Source organism: Phasianus colchicus, chromosome 6, assembly GCF_987193195.1.
Source record: "Phasianus colchicus chromosome 6, bPhaCol1.hap1.1, whole genome shotgun sequence".
Taxonomy (NCBI): Eukaryota; Metazoa; Chordata; class Aves; order Galliformes; family Phasianidae; genus Phasianus; species Phasianus colchicus.
Genome location: NC_143441.1, coordinates 27,526,168 through 27,544,395, shown reverse-complemented (window position 1 = coordinate 27,544,395; position 18,228 = coordinate 27,526,168). Strand labels below are relative to the sequence as shown.

The 18,228-nt window shown below is 35.3% G+C and overlaps 1 protein-coding gene across 1 annotated transcript in view; it reads left to right on the top strand.

Annotated features, from left to right (window-relative positions):
* Positions 1–17,579, top strand: part of PHF14 (PHD finger protein 14) — a 163,535-nt gene extending 145,956 nt beyond the window's left edge. Inside the window, exon 20 of the mRNA XM_090142134.1 lies at positions 16,753–17,579. Within this exon, the coding sequence (XP_089998260.1) occupies positions 16,753–16,827 (75 nt within the window). The 3' untranslated portion in view covers positions 16,828–17,579. The remainder of the gene's footprint in view (positions 1–16,752) is intronic.
* The last annotated feature ends 649 nt before the right edge of the window (positions 17,580–18,228 follow it).

Below are 18,228 nucleotides of genomic sequence, written 5' to 3'. Positions count from 1 at the left end.
CTGCATGTGATGCCAAGGCAGCAAAGCTTCTGGGAGAGAGTGCAACCTTCAGACATGTTTTGGGCACCTACTTTTGTCTAAAGCTATCAGTTCTAAACAACCAGGCTGTGTTGCATTTAATGAAACCATCCAGACAAAATAAAAATGTTAGCCTTCACCTCAATCACTCAGAGAAACAGCAAGAAAAAGACAATCACAAGTATAGCCTGTATTTTTAGATAGACTAACAATGTGAATCCTTTCCATTAAGTGAGCACTACTAGTTTATTGCTGAAGACCAATGCAGATCTTCTTCATCTTCTCACAACTTAACTTTGAAAAGTTCTACAAGGGCAGCTCTGAATTAATGCCTGTTATTTTATTATGTTGGCCCATGTTATCAATGCCAGCTGCTGACGATATGACAGTAAAGGTTGAATCTTCCCAGCAATATTCCATTCCATTTTGTTGCCATACGAGAGATGGCAGAAGAGGGGCATTCTGACAGAATGGTGTCTGATATTGGAGGGCATATGAAGTAAAGGTGCGTCACTGGATTCCTCCACGTGGAAAAAAATGGCACCCACTGACACTGATCAATGCTTGCTGAATGTTTATGGAGACCAAACAGTAGCTGTGGGAAAAAATGGCACCCGCTGACACTGATCAGTTCTTGCTGAATGTTTATGGAGACCAAACAGTAGCTGTGAGCACAGTGAGGTGGTGGGTGATGTGTTTCAGCAGTGGCTGCAGCACCAGTGGGTCACCTCTGCCGGTGCAGATTTATACAAGCACAGCATGCAGGCCATTCATTACTAGTGAAAATGCATAGCTACAGGTGGCACCCATGTTGAAAAATAATGTTTTGTAACTGAGATTTTGCTCTATCAAATAGTGTTACTGTGCTCTTTCTATTTGTTGTAGTTTCCATGGAAGTAAATAGCAGGCATTACTTTTGGAGTGACCTACATATATAAGCAAAATCCTTATATCTTGTGAGAAATTGTGGAACTTACTAAGAAGCAATTCAGCTTTCTGTGGAGTGTAAAACTGACAATTATGGCTATGCAAAATAAACTGCATTATAAAAATACTTCACAAATGGTACAAAATACTCTATGCTTCCTTTTTCCCAGTGACATCCAGTTGAGAATTTAGCACGCATCCCCTATGATAGAATTAATTTATCTGCTGTTGGCTTTTATTTGTCGTGTTTTCCCACTGTGAAGGCAAGTAGGAGAGACACAGTTTAGTGCTGACGGTTGTTGCAATGAGCTGCCAGTGAGCTCTGGCAGTCAGTTCACTTACTTTGTGCTTATTGAAGATTCTGATTTGCAAGACTATAATCCATTAGTTTATTGAAATCTACTTTTGGTTCGGGTCTGTATCCTGATTCTACCCAAGGCATGACTTAGACATGGATCTGTATGAAGAGATAAAAGTTTGGCTAGGATTAAAAGGTATGGGACACTGAATGTTGTGATGGTAGAATCTGCATGCTGTACTTTCATTGTACTTAAGTTGCTTGAAAATTGTTGGGTTTTTATTTTTAATTAAATAGCCTCTGGTGAATCTGATAATGTTATGATGCTTTTTGAGTCAGCACTGGATCTGCAGAACTTCTGCAAGGGAGACACTGTGTTGCTGTTTTTCTGGCCCTTCTTTGCCAGGATGCACAGTTGGCAAGCCCCTGGAATCCACAGTTATCTATTGTTTTCATCAAATTCTTATCTGTGGTAAAGCAGTCTAAGAGGACAAAGCAAAAACAGCAGTTAATTTACTAGGAAATCACTGTTTTATGCAACTGTAAGGTATGTATAAGGCTTTCCTTAAATGGGCTCCTAGCTGCTGTGGTGGGCTATTTAAGATGTGTATAAATGGTTTGATCTACAAAAAATAAGGAGATGATACCTGCTAATAAGGAAGCTATTGCTGAATAGGGTAGTTTATACTCTTAAAGGCTGTTACAATATACAAATCTGAGCCAAGCAATTGGAATAAGGATTACAATCAATTATTCTGACTTTCAGCTGTCTCTTCCTTTTCTTTTTGTCAGACTTAACCTCTTACTTGCCCTTTTGAGTCATATCTGTGTGATAATTGTATGCACTCATAGCTAGTTTTGAAAGCCAGTTTGTATAGAGTATGTGTAGGATAGATTTCTGTTAATGAGGAACTGACTGTGGGATTGGATTACTGCCTTCCAACACAAAACGTTTCCTCTTTCAGTATTTTCACTACATTTTAGTCTATATTAAGGTGGAAATTGGATTAAAAGGACAAAGCATGAAGTCATTTGCTGAAGCAAACAGTGTTAGTGCCAAAATTTGTATAAAAAGATGCTACTGAAAGGACTGCAGGGCTCCCTTCTAATCCACAGAGAATCCCTCTGCCTCTGAGTTTAAGGACTTCATTTTCAAATACAATGCACAAGGGGTACGTAAAGCCCTGTTAAACAGTTCATTTTGTGCATTCATCTCTTGTTTGTTTACAGTATTAAAAATGTTGTTTCAGCCTGGAACAATCCCATCCATGCAGAAATCACTTTGTAAATGTAAATACTGTATTAGTGACAGCTCTGTTCATAGCAAGTATTTTAACCTCTCAGGAAGTGCCAATTATTCTCTTCCTGTAAAGTTTTAAATATATGAAAGAAAATTCTTCATTTTATTTTTCTCAGTGAAAAAAAAAATACAGGAAAAAAAATGGTTATATTGGTACTGTATATAACAGTGAGCAATTCTCAATATTTCTGAAAATGATGTGTTGGTAGAGCAGTGAATTATGTCTGCTCTTGAGTGGAGGGACTGTTATACATAAAACTTCTGCTGTCCGTTCTGAATAATAGCAAAGTTTGAAATGCAAGCAGAAGATGGGACAAAAATGGTAGTTTTAAAATTCCCAAATCAGAAACTTAATATCTAAAAGTTTGTGCACACAAATATATAATCTTGGGTCGCAACCTTAAAAATTGCTATCACTTGATGCAAAATAACCATAAGTGATATAATTCAGGTTGACCACTGTATCATTCACAGGGGAGATACTGACTACTGCTTAAATGTTGTTAGGATATTAGTCTTCCTTGTAAAGCAGGTACTTGTCCTCCTGAAAAAGAATAGACATTATCAAATACATTTGATCCCATTGGCTGATTAACTAGCACCCAATAGAGTTACTTCCCTATGTATTATGCTTTAAAAATTGGCTTTATTCTCTTTTCATCATTCCATACCAGGCACTTTTTTTTTTTTTTTTTCTTGCATTGCCTTCTGAGTGATCTCAAAGCATATTTCCAATTAAGTAATTCTCTGGTCAAGAACAAGTTTATGAGGAGTAGCTTTTCATTTACTTTATAGCATGCTGCATACTTTACTGAGTTTTATATCATAAAATTTGTGCTATTGATGGTTGTTTACTTTTCCCGGAGATAAAAAAAAAGCATGAGAATTTAGAACAAGTTTCTTGCAATAAGTACTCTCGTTTTATATTTTCTATCCTGGTTTCAAAAGGAACACACGATGTTCTGCAGTAGAAAAGTTAATGCTTTTAAAGCCTTCTGTACTTTCTAAATGTAAAAACAATGGCAGCACTTAGCACTTACATAAATATTTTCTTGCATAAGACTCCATGCTGACATGGGAAGCATTATTATTCACATTTTACCAGTAGGTTCTTTAATGAAGCAGTGAGTTCAGTTTCCATGCCTTCTCCTCCTTCCCCAGGCCAAAGAGATGATGGATCAGGATGACAAATATCAGAGTTTAGCTTGTAGCTGAAGATGTCCTTGTCTGAATCTCAGACCTTGCTTTACTGTAGACGCACATTTAACTTTATCTCAGTTTCTGTTAGTGACACGCCCATAGATTATAAATCCTATTATGCAGCTCTCTCCCATTTCCTCCTCCCTCTCCAGTGACATCTTCCGGCTAGCCGTACAGTTTTCTGAGCTTCACATAGGGATTTCACACCTTGATCTGAACTTGGTTCTCTGCACAAAAGAGCAGCTCCACTGACTTACTCCTCGAGTCCCAGTGCTATTTTCCTAAAACACCTGCAAGAACTAACAGATTTTGTATGTCTGTTATGTACAGTTAGTTATTTTATAAGGAAATGTAAAATTATGTAGTAGCTCACTTACATTTTGGTGATGTCTCTTTATCACTCAAAATGTGTCAGCCATATTCAGCAAAAAAATAAATAAAAAATGTGAGATACATGCCCATTATCCTGATTCACTTAGCTTCTGTAATGTTTTATTTCTTATCCTTCTTTCTAAGTGCTTTTTGACTCTACAAGATCAGACTGTCCAGATGTGTTTGTACAATATGTGGCATGACTTAGATTATTAATTGATGTTAAAATTAATTACTATGCCAACATATTACACTTCATCAAAATAAACTGCAAAATCTTGAAAAGAGGTAGAGTACCTTTCAACTGTAGCTATTCTATGATTCTATGATCAGTTTAAGGGTTTTGAAAGGATAAAGGAAGCAACAGATAACACTTCTCAGGTTAGAGAACCTCTCTCTTGAAAGATTTCATTGAAATTAAATGAATTAAAGATACTTCAGTTCAGTTCCAGTGAATACCACTGACATTAATGAAAGTTCTGACAAAGGGAAATATCAATTAATAGAGGAAGAACAAGATTCTTGATTTATTGTCTATCAAAATAGACAGCACTTACTGTATTTTCTTAACATTCTTATCATTTTTAAATTACACTGATATTTGAAGTAGTAGTTACATGTCTGTTTATAAATTTAAATGCTGATTTAAATGGCAGTGCTACCAGCTTTTGGAGTTTCAATATTTTACATTACCTAGGGTACATCTAGTTAAGACAAAGCATGCAAAAGGAATCGTATCAATTGCTAGGTAATATTTATTGGTAATATATTACTACAGGAGAGCATGAGCCTGTTTTTTACTACAAATATTTATTTTCTACTACCTATTCTGCAGTTGCAACTAAGTAAAATGAACATATATATAAGTATTTTCTACACAGACATCCTATAGGTAATATCTGTAGGTACAGCATTATTATGAGAGCAGCTGTTGCACAAAGAACAGAGCAGTAACTGCTGAGCATTGGGTGGGAACCTTTCAGAGACAGCGGACTGGAAGCACTAGGACTTCCGGATAAAACAGACATCTTAAAATAGCCTCTTCTTCTTCTTAAATACTCATAATTTAAATGCCTTGCTTTGTCTATTTAAATTCAGTATTCCATTCATAGAGGCCTTGTTCTACAGTGTATTTCATACATAACTCCAGTAAACAGTATTGTTCAGTTCAATGATCAGATGACTTGAATGTAATGATGCATGTGTATGTGTTTGCATGTTGAGGCTCTTAATGTTGAGAACAATATTATGTCTTGGAAGCACCATGATACAACATAATAGCAGAATGGGGAAAAAAAAAAACAAAAAACACCGCTTCCTGAATGAATAGTCCTCTGAGGAGTGAAGTTTAGTATGCTTCAGCAGTTTCAACAAATTATATTGTGGCTTCAATATATTAAGGAAATATAGATAAATAATGATTTGTAATGTGAGCTCTGTTGTGAGCACTTTTACCATAAGTACACAAAACACTAATTATTTATAGCCAAACTATCCTAGTTTTGGGAATCTTTTAGAATATAGCTTTTCAGTAATTAAATTACAACAAAATATTTTTTCTCCCAGTCTTCTAACAGAGTTACTTGTGGTGTGGTGGAGGGCAGGAAGAAAAGGGAAAGCAAACTGTTGTCAAGTGTCAAGAGGGCTCTGATGTAGTGAACTGAAACAATACTAGATCTATCAGAAGAAAATGTACAATGAACCAGTAAGGGATCCTTTTTACAGTGGCTGCCCAGACAACAGTAGTAAGATCTGTCAGTTAATTTGATTCTAAACTCCTGAAAAGCAACTGGGCTTTATTTGTTTGGGTTTGTTTGTTTCTTTCTTTGTTTGTTTGTATTTTTTTTGCATTCAAAATACAGAAATATTGCTAGAGGAAAGGTTTTGGAAAGATTTCAGAGGATGTTTGAAGGCAGGTCCTCTCAGAGCAGATTTTTCAAGGTTCATTTTGATTATGGTATTACCTTAAATGGTTGGACATTGCATTACTTCCAGTAGGAGGAGTTTCATCAGATTGTGGCTTCACAAAAGTGCAGTGAAACATCATTATTATCATGACAAATCACCAAAAAATCCCTCAGTGTATCCACTGAATTAAATAGCATTTGGCTTTAGAACCAGTGGTGGTTTAACAACCGATGGACAACTCAGCCTTACCATACTGCTCTCCCACTACTCCTCGTTGGAAGAATGGGGAGAAAATGTGATGAAAAAAGGAAAACTCAGAATCAAGATAAGCACAGTTGAATTTAGGGAAAAGAAAACAACAATGACAACAACAAAGTTATCACAGAAGCAAAAGAAGAAAACAATTATTCTCTACTTCCCATCAAGCAAACAATGTTTAGCTTCTTGAGAAACAGGACCTCAATTGCTGGGGAAGACCAGTGCTTCCATAATGAGAGCTCCCCCTCTTCTCCTTCACATCCCTTTTTCCCTTTCCCCACTTTTATTTCTGAGCATGACTCCATATAGCAAGGATCATCCCCCTGGTCAGTTTGGATTAGCTGCTCCCACTGTGTGACCTCCCCAGCTCTTGCCCATGCCCAGGCTGACTCATGATGCCTAATGGCTCAGATTGAGGAACCAGCCTTGGTGCTGTGCCAGCACTGCTCAGCAGCAGGCATAATATTAGTGCTGCTCTAGCTACACATGCAGAGCACAGCGCTATAAGGTCTGCTGTGGGGAAAGTCAGTTCCATCGCACCAAACCCCACCTGGAAATGCAAAGTGGAGTTTGAAGAGAATTCATTCTACTGTTAAACATAATACATTAATCTTTCATTTAGAAGCTGACCAGCTTGCAACTATTGAAACATCGGTTTATTATGTTACAGTTTTGATTCAACTTTTACTATGTGTTTATTACCAATACACCTTTGATGCTTCAGATATAGCTTAGCTGCTCCTCTGTATGAAACAGGACTATATATGCATAATTACAGAATCAGAATAGTTAAGTGCTACCTTCAATACAGAAATAAAGTCAAAATATAACAATAAATTTACAAATCTGTCTTTGCTGTCAAACGAACTGAATCCCAATTTCTGAACCATAGATTTCTTGTCCCATTTGATGTAAGGTCCATAGCATTAATGTTTGAGTCTTAGTGTGTAATTAAAGGAATGAATGTACATCTCATAAAGGAATGATTTTGACTCTTATGAAAGTCTGTAGTGCCAATGTTAATTTAGATTAAATTAATTATAACGGTAGGGAAAGTGTAGGTCTTCCATGAGGGACTGTACCTCCACTGATAGTGTGAAGATGTGGATCTGATCCTGGACTAGAGTGCTCTTTGGGGGAATTATATTTATTGGATGCTGAAATCATTGAAAAATTTGTCTTATTATAATTGTTAAATTCTGAATTTAATCCTTTTATAGATATTGTGGTAGAATGTGCAGTTCCTTTTTACTAGGCACCGTATGTGTAGGGGCCATAAGAACAGTAAAAAGAAGCAGTTTCTGCTTTTTTCATGCAGAATTTATTCTGTCAAGTAATTTGACTATAAAACTAAAGACTGTTGTGTGAACAATACACAACAAGTAAATAAATAATGTAATACTGTTAATCTATTAAAGTGTTTGATAAAACTGGGAGTAATTAACATAACTGGCATGTTGTGTTCATGTAATTAGAGGTTTGAATGTCCCTTTGTTTTTGGGGGACCTATGAAAAGGAATTGCGTTTAAAAACTGAAAAGTAAAAATTCTCTTCCAGGTCTGATTTCTTTGTCAGTAGCATAAGTATTATTTGTTGCCATAGCTAATCCTGCTGTTTACTTACAAAGCTTTTTCCTTTTCTATAAGTTATTATTGGCAATTTAATGTCATTAAAAGTAGCCATTATAACAAATACAAAGGTATTCTCACAACATTTTTCTAAAGTGCTTTTTGTAAAATGGATGACTAAGATACAGGTATTTGCTCTGTTGTCCAATTGGCCATGTTATCGTATTAACTCCATTGAAAGATCCATCTTTAATGCCTTGAGTCTGAACAAAATATCATGGCTGTATTCAGGTGAAGTGCTCTGATGAAATATAAAATAAAAAAGAGAAAGGTTTCTGAATTGTTAGTTATCACATTATAGAAGTGTTTTTATGAATTCCCAATTTATAATACTGCAGCATTTTTAATAATAATAATACTTTTAAAAATAAATTTCCTTTAGTCATAAGGAAAAAACTTTTGTTGTGCTATTTACAGTAATTTAATTAAGCATTTCCTGTAAGTTCATTTCAGTATCTATCATGCTCGCTAAAGTTAGAATTCAGAATAGAATGGTAGATTAATTGCCCTTTGTCATAGATGAAATAAGAATCCTAAATTTGCAGAGTCATGAAATTTGTGTTCCTCAATTGCTTATTCAATGCTTTGGAAATCTGAATCAAGAAAGACTGAAAAAGAGGGCCAAAGGTTGTTAAATGTAGCGAGTAACACAGATTTTGAACTTTACTTAATGAACCGAGTGTTTATTACTATGAAATAAATGCACCATTTAAAGAATTATGGTGAAAATGTAAAACATTAAAACTCTAATTAATTTTGATCAGAAGCATGCAATGCACTCATCTTTCCTAAAACATTTTCATTAAGGTTGAGATTTTCTTTGTTATTGAGATAAATGTATTTCTTTCACACAACAGTTCTCTTTTTCTCTTCAAACCATGTACATCATGGATATTTAGTGTGGTGTATTTGACTCTAGGCTGTAGTTTGCAAAAGCATTTTTGTGGAAGTCATGTGTGCCTAGTTTTCTGTTATATGTTTTATATCACTTTGGGAACAAATAATGTTCAGAACCCTTGATCAAAGGCTGCGTGCACCCAAATTTATTTGTGAAAAAATAGTCAAAGCATGGGGAAAAATCTTCAAATATCAGTCAGTAATTCATGTGTAGAGCCTAACAATTTAACAGCAAAGAACAAACAAAACAAAACAAAACAACAACAAAAAAAAACCCACTACATTTATTTCTTTGCTTATTATTGCATTGCACTTAGCAATAGAAATGTATAAAAGAACTGCTCATTCCTCATTGCTGAGAACCTTTTGTTCTCTTGTTGTTGTAAGAAAATGCTATTTTATTTCTTAGCGTCAAAAAGTTTTGCTTCCTATAATTTGGTAAATGTATACTGTAAATATGGCAGGAATATAATGGTAAATATTGAAAATAATCCTGACTTCATTAGAACAGGCATTTCCTGGGCACGGAATTTTCTGTAGTCATATTGTGAGTGTATATATATATAGTCGAACTTTTTTAATTCATAATTAATGAAAATAATGATTACATTATGAAAATGTTATTGTGATTACCGTATGTATGTTTATTTATGCACAGATGCAAGTGGTATAATTGAGCAGCAAATCTGCCTTAGAAAGGATCTTAATCACAATGAGGTCAGACAGGAATAAGAGACGAGCATGCATCCTGAGACAGGAGTGGAGATTAAGGAAACCTATCCTTTCAGGTACAGACACAGTACAATCAATCTCCTTGAAGTAGCTTTCCAGCTATTTCATTGTTGATATTTCAGGCTTGTAATATTTAGTTTTTGTAGATACATTGTAAAGTACATAAACCAAAATCTTTAAAGACTCAATTTGTTTAAAAAGGAGGCATTTTCCTGTACTTTCTTCAAGGAGAACCAGCTGAACTTGTCAAACAATGGTTTGGTTTCAAGCACCACCTGCCCTGAAGAGCATCCCAACTGGAGTGGCAGGCGGCCAAAAGGCCCACTCAGTGGAATGGTTGCCTCCTAAAAAGGAGGGAAACAGATGGAGGACTGAAAATTTGGCATAAAATTCCACTTCTGTGCTAAACGTTAACTGCAATTCTGCTGTAAGGACTCTTGCGGTGATACATTTTTCTGTATAATCAGAATTAGAAACAAGGAAATAGAAAATACAAAACAGTGACAACCATTTCCAAAAACCTTCGAGTTCTTGTACCAGTACAAGTTAAAGGAAAGAGGCTGTGATAAGCATGCAGCTGCTTGCATCTTCTGAAGGGAAGCTGGAGTGTTGGAGTGTCAGAGTGGTTCTCCTGATCTTGCATTGCCACCTAGAGTGCAGAGCCCTGCACTGCTTCGTGAAAGGACCACCCCGCCCCAACCCTCCTCCCCCCCCCGCAGTTCCAGTCGCTGTATTTACAACAAAACGGGTTGGGGAACTGCTTCCAGTTTATTGATGTCATGTTTACTTACATTATAATGCTTAGCTCGTTGATAGCCTCCATTTTTAATGTTAGCAGATCAGCAGAGATTTCGTTGTAGGAACTTGGTGGGGTTTAGCAGTAACAATTAATGGAGATAGCACATTAAAAGGTATGACTGTCAACTTGCTAGTGGTCCCAGAGGGTGCGTTTTCTTGATGGCTGCTTCAGAATACTTCATGAAGCAAATGTCAAACTTGTCGAGGCTGTCAGTATGAAAATGATCCATGCAGCAAGGGTCTCCTTTTCCTGGGAAACAAACAGCTGCCTTATCACTGCAGGGCTTCAGTGACAGAAAACTGTCATCCACCATGAGAAATTTATATTTGCTCCTAATATCCTTTTGTAAAGAACTGTTCCAGTTGTACTCTGTATTTTTGCACCACTCTTCTTTGTAAGGCTTGTCAGCAATACGTTTGAAGCACATAGCACGGGCTTTGGAAGAAAAATAACTTCTGATTTAGTGATGGTTGCTCACCTTTTGCTGATTTAACACAGAGGCTGACTTAAGACTCAGTTTATAGTCCCGCAAACTCTTTTTTCCTCCAAGTTTGGCCTATTGCATTGGAAAGCAAGAGCTTAACTCACACAAAGAATAGCTGTTATAGTTTCTAAAGTCCCTTTTTCCTGACGTATTTTTAAGAGTTAAGAATTTTTACCTGTTTCCAGTTAGTGTTTTGCTTGCTAGAATCTGTGAGGTAGGTGATGAACCTACCTCCTGTCTGGGCTGGCCAGTATGCAAACATCCTCTCAATGACATATGACCTGCAATATCTATGAACTGTCACATTTTGACTGTACATAGTGATTTTTCTTGTATTCATGAATTAGCCAATATTTAGAGTGATAGTTAGCAAGTATTTAGGGTGATTGCTTTCTACCTACCTGAGTGTGGAAAACTGGTTCCTTGAGAAGAGTCTAGTTTTCTTTCTGCTGGCAGCAAGGACCTTCCTGTTGGCATCTCAGGCACTGAGGCAATTTGGAATTTGCATGAGGTTTGTGATGCGACCAAACAAAGTGTACAGACTGCAATTTGGAGGAACTGTCCATATAGAGAGTCTCACAGGTCTTCTGACCATGTTCCCTCTGAAGAACATTCTTTGTTCTTCTGGAGTGTACAGGATAATTATTTTCATTTTGCTTGTACACAACAAACTCTTTTTCTAGTCATTATTTGCTGACAAGTGTTTCAAGACTTCATTTTTAGAGTTTGAAGTACTTGATGTTTCTTGTTACCAACTGCAACACCCTCACTGAAGCTTAATATATTGGTCATGTTACAGCTCTTCTGGGTTAAGTTAATATGAAAAGTAGTAGTGTCTGAACTTGATTGTGAGTATTTTTGAGATGGTATTTCTAGTTTATGTGGTAGCATGGAGAACTCTTCAGTCATTTCTTGATGTAGTAGCATACTTTTTATATTGGTCATTTTTTAACTTATTCAGATGTTTGTTTACATCATACTGCATGTATTAAATTTATAACACGGCTTAAATTTCACACACAACAAAAACAGCAACTTTTTTTTATTAAATATACCTTTATAGTAGAACTTTAGAAATTGCAGGTGTGATGTGATGCACAGATCTGTGAAATTGTGCGTTTCCTAGCGCAATTAATTGATGTGTGATCTGTTCTGTATACAGAATACTGTCAGATTCCCTGTAGAGTTAAGAATTGTCGCGTTCACTGTTATCTTCCAGAATTCATTTAAGTAACTAATGAAATAAAAAGAAATTCTCAGATGTTTCAGATGAAGTTGGATGGAAGGGAGAGAAAGAAGAGAAAGGGATACTCAAGACCCTATTTCTAGGAGGGAGGAGTTGTTTGTTTTTATGTCAGGATTTGTCTACATGGGAATATTCTGAAATTACTATAAAAATAACTTTCCAAGTGGGTCTTCTTGTTCTCTGGTTGGAGCATCATTTGTAGTTGACCTTAAACATGTTTACAAAGGGGATGAATTAATACAATGAAATTGTACTCTCTCAACTGTCAAATCAAAATTTTCAGAAATTGGAACATAAAAGTCAGTCACATCCCTCTAGTTTTTGCCACCTAAACACATCTAAATTTCAAAATATTCCAATTAATTTTAGCGGAGATACTAAATGCTCAATACTCTCATAATTCAAAGTGTTTATTTAGGTGGCATACTGTGGGCTCTAAGTTTTAAATTCTTGGCCCTGTTCTGGTTCTGTGACCCACTAATGCTCGACTACCAGGTGTAGACTAAGTAGCGTGAACCAACAGATGCTCACAGGGCATTTGAAATCATCTGTAGGACATCCAAAGGATCTTGTTTCCACCCTGATAAAGATCATATAGAAATCGGCTGGTAGGGAAGGTCTCCTCTCATGAGATGTCCAGCAGCAATTACTTAAAAGCTTCTATACTGGTGTTTCATACAGAATGCTGAATTTAACAGTGCTTGTTAAAGCCATTAGTTCTTCTCCTTGTTACTGTTATTTTTGTAAATCTGAAAGAACAATTCCAGACTAGTAATCTTAATGCATTTCTACATGAAAATATTCTTTGGGCTCTTGAATTCACTTTTTCAGTGAGAGTAGTGATAGTCTCCGTAATACCATCTTGAGGGATTCACTTCTTTTTACTACCCTTACAAATCTCCAGATCTGTGTTGGTGTATAATTTGTGTGAGCGTATTCAAAATCCACTTAATGTTTGAATTGACAGTTGGCTGTAGTTAGAAAAGATACCGAGAGGAGTTTGATTTGTGACATCTGCTAGCAAAATCTACTTTGATGGTTTAACATTTTAACAACAAAAGAACTGTTCTGTTTCAGGATTCTTAGGGCAGAAAGCACTAGTCAGTAGAGTCATAGGGTGACCAGAAGCAAAGTAAATAATAATGTAAAATAGAGATGTGATATACTAACAGGAAAAATGTGAACTGAATTTTCTGAAACAGAAACTGGAGTTCGATACTTCACCTGCATATTCAGTAATATGTAAACCAGTAATAGCAACTTTACACACTGCTATCACCAGTCATTATTTTATCATTATTTTTAACTTACAACTAAAATAACTAAAAGATTGTTCTTCACATTCCTTCAGAATTTAAAGCTTTGTAATGGTAAATGGTAATTAGTAAAACAATTATATTAAATATGTTTAATCTTCAGTCAGCTACCATATCTTTATAATTTGACTACATAGGTTAGCTAGCTGAAAACTCAAACATTTTTAATGACACTAGTAACTTCAGTTTAGCATTGTATATGCAATCATTGGGATTCCTTGAGTTATTAACAAAAAGAATAAAAATTACTTAGAAATTTTGCATTGTCAGCAAACTGAAGGAATAGTGAAACTTTGCACCTTGAATTATGGTCAGTGTATACTCTATATTGCCAGTGCAAATCTTTCCCAAGTTTACTACTGGTGGTGATGTTGCTTTTCTTGTATGTCATAGGAGATCATGTCTCAAAATCTTCTGATAATTTTCAGTAATGAGTGAGTTGGTGGCTTTCAGGCCACTACCATCATTTTTTTATTTTTTTTTTCCCTGGCAGAAAACAGAATGGGTGTCAGAATTGTTAGCTCATAATTTCCAATGTCCCCGAACAAGTCTCTTTTGTCCTGACACCGTTGTTCATGTGGTAATGTACAGCTCAGGGAACTGATCTGGATGAAGATTTATGTACCAAAGAAAATATTTTCTCCCTTTGTTAATGCATACTGTAAGAAAGATGAACCATCTTTCATTTTGCACAAATTACCCATCTTTGGAGATTCTAGGCTCTGATTTCCATTTCAAAATAATACATGATGCTTTCTGTTCATGGAAAATGGAGATGGGGTAAAAGTGCCTCTACAAAAAGCTAAGATATCCGATGCAAAGCATGTTCAGAAAGCTTTTCTAGCTTTCTTTTTTCAGAAAGTGTCAAAATAACAAAAAACAAGATAACAGACAGTGCCCTTGATGACTTGCATGTAGAAGTCTGCACACATAAATCCAATTTATACTTGCCTACATTTTACTGGTTTGAATACATTTTACCTGGTTGAAGCAGCAGAAAATGAACAAAAGAAAGAACACTGATACTACAAAATAACCCAAGGCAGATGCTTCTTTCTTTAGTATTCATGCAGAGCAAATCCTAGACTTCCTTTAACCAGTCAACCATTGTTTCTGCTTCTCAGAAAACAGTGCGCACCGCAGCTGCTACTGTAAACTAGGAAATCTGCCAGATAGCAAGCATGACCTTATGAGCAGAAAATTAAAACATTTCAAGTCTGCACAAAGCTAGTTTCTATTATAAAATCTTTCTCAATGGATAAAACCTTCTTTTTCCAATAAGTAGGCCCAGGAAGTCAATGTTCAACCTCATATCCCTTTGCGCTCCCGTAGTGAAGATAAGGCACAGGTTCTTTTCTCTGTAGTCTGAAGTTTCTGCATGCTTCCTTTACAACTGGAACCCCTAAACACTGGGAAAGAATTACCATGTAGGGTTTACATTGCCTGTATGAAGGAGGAGGACACAGACACTGGAATAACAGCAGGTTATATGCTAGAGAGGTGAATTGGTTGGCAATGAGGTCAGAAGAAATACAACTTCTATAGGTAATGACCTTCGGAAACATACAGACTTGCTGTTCCTTTGTTAACAAGCCTGACCTGAAGGAACCTAGCTGTTTTTCTGCTCTTTTTTTGCTTTTTTATTCAACATTTGCTGTATTCTGTATTTGGTGTAAGCAGACATCTGAGCTTAGCTACACATTTCTTCTTAGTTGTTTCCATGGGTGTGCTATATACATCACGCTCTCTTGAATATATGCTACACTTGTAATTCCAACAAATCAATAACCCTAGGTTTCACACACATGCATAGACATGTTTTCACGCCCAAAACAGAAGAACAGAGGTCACTATATGTTTTAAAGATAATTGAAAAGATGGCAATCCAGGAAGTTAAGAAAGCATTCAGCCTTTAGTAATCAGTCATAAAAATATTTCTCAGTGCCTACTCTATCCTGGAAGGGAAGAAAATTTGGAACTAAAGTGATTTGGAGTATACCCTTCTTTAATAGAACAATGAACTATTCAATTTTACTCTAATACTGTGTGACATATTATTAGACAATGTTTTTTAATAAGATTTTCTGGTCCTTTTCTATTTTGTGATGTTCATGTGATCTTCCTATATGTTTTGTATCTCTGAATCTTTATTATAATTATCCGTATAAAACACTTTGATGTAGAGAAAGGAAGACTAGAGTGCAAGCAGATTTGCATAGAAGAATGAAGTTGCTGATTTAAAGCAGGAAACTACACCCTTGGTTCCTGGGTCCTGCTCAGCATCCCTAACATTTCTCTTTCTAACATATTGATTATTGAAGAGTGGTTTTATAGCAACCCCAAAACTCCCAAACATCTATTTGTTTGCTTTCCTTTAAGTTTCCAAAGTGAGGAAAATTCTCTGTATTTTATTGTTAATTAAAATACATGCAGGAAAACTGGACATACTTTGAATGTGTGACAATGGCTGTTCTTGATGTGATGATGGGTTGCAAGTTGCCTTATGAAACAATTTTCTCAGACTTCTATAATTTATATTTTGGAAGTCACAATTTTGTACTGGACACAAAATAATATGAGTTCCTATGGAAATGGGCTTTATGATGTCACACTTCATTTTTTCAGTGTTATCCAGCTAAACCCATCATGAATTATGAGCCCAACTCTTGGAGTTGAAGCTGTAGAATATTGTAAGCATGCAGCTGCCTGACATGCTCATGTTTCCTATTTTAGACCTGACTGATCTTCAGATAACATATGGTGGTACAAGTAATTGGAAAATTGGCAGACCTGTCAAGAAAATATGCTAGATGGGACAAAAATACGATGCTGCAGCACATAAAGTGTCGCTGAAGTGAAATTTACTGTCTTTTATCAAAGGGTGAACTAAACGTATCTGGTCTCAAAAAAATGAAACATTTTTCAATGGCAGATGCTTTTCAAAAGTAATTTTTAGAACAATGATGAAAGTTCTTGCATTTGAAAATAATTTAGTGGAAACCTATGGTCAGGAACAAAGGAAAGGTGTGAAGTACTGTCTGCTGCAGACTGTCTGTGTAGGGTTTAGTAATTTCTTTATGTAACCAACCTGCAGATTGGTCATGGCTATAACTGAGACTTTTACTTAAATTATTTTTCTACTATGAATGTAGATGATTAGCCTTATTTAAATTTTGAGTGTTTTTATTTTTATTTCAGCTATTGAGCAGAAGCAAATGCTTGAATATGTGATGTTATTTGCTTATTTTTATACTTGTTGGTGAAAAGAAGGATGGCAAAAGTATGTGCAGAACTCTATGCATATGCAAAAGTATAAAAAGTGTACTTCAGTAAATTGATTAATGTTTGGGTTTTCATTTTCTTTTACAGGAAGATGAAAATGAAACTGAGGCTGAAAATCCATCTCAGGAACTGAATTTGGAACAGAAAAAATCAAAAAAATAGGGGATTGCTGTTCTTGTTTTAAATATTTGCAAGTTGTGTAACAGTGATTATAGTTTCTCATTGTAAAATTAACAACAAAATTCTCAATAAAGTCATTGAAATTTAAATTCATTCTACACTGGGAAATTAATTATAGCTCCTGGTGATATTTGTGATTATATTAAAAGCTGAATTATCAAAACTGAGCACCAGACCAGTGAATTCTAAAAGCTTTTTGAACATGGTATAGAAAGCTGATGGATTATTTATCACTAAAAACACTTCGTAAGCAAACAGTACATTATTATTATTATTTTTAATTCTACCAAGCAATGTTATCCTTAAAGGATAGTTATAAGTCAGACACATTTTGGTATTTCTGAGCAAGAGCTTTGATACTGAAAAGTGAGATATATGTTATGTTCTGAAGTTCTGAAATTTCTTCTGAACAGTGGTTAAAATAAGTGTTCTGGGGATTGGGTGAAGGCAAAGATTTTGTTGTTTATACAGTGTGTTTTCATGTACAATTAGTTTTACAAGTTTATGCCTTCCATTATTTCAAAGTTATTTCATATTGTATCATCATTTTCCTCCATGTAAAACCTTTCCATCTTCACATGATCACTGTCTTTTAATGAATGCCACATTTTTGTCTTGATTGGGCCATCCCACCCAGTTCTAATTCCTTTGTAACAATCTTTGCATTTAAACAGCATAAAATAACTTCTTGCATCATCAGATCTTAAGTGAATACTGAAAGTCTAAAATAATAAAAAAAATTCTTCCTAAAAAAATCTTTTTTATTTACTTCTGCTTTTAACTCTGTATGGATCACTTAAGTGGGAATGTTAGCACAAGAAATTCAGATATAGGTTTATAACTTGATACTTTCACTTGTTGTAATGTAGAAAACAAGAATATTATTCTGTTTCAGAATTGAAGCTGCATTTGCTCAAATCCCTTGAGGGAGTTTTATCTTGCTCTAGGAGAATTACATCTTCTTCTGAAGAAGAAGTTTATGTCTTTTTCCCAGTCTTCCATATTATTACTGTTGTTTCTGTATATTTACTGGTAAATCAGATTGGAAATAGTATCAATTTCAATTTTCTTGCTTCTATATAAATTATAGTTTTATAGTTAAAAGGAACATACCTGTGCTCAAGCAATATCTTTTATAAATTCTTTTCTGATTCATGAGCTTCAATTACATGTCTCTTCAGCAAATTTCAAATTTGGGTATATCCATCCAAATTATCATACAAAATTAGCAAATTTGGTCTCAATCATGCAAAATGGTCTATTTTTATTCATTTCATGGCAGCAGTTTTCTCTAGACTATATGGCAGCCTGAGACTGTATGGAAGGTTAAGATGAAAAATTTTCAATATTTTTATGAAAATACACTACTTGATCCTCTAACAC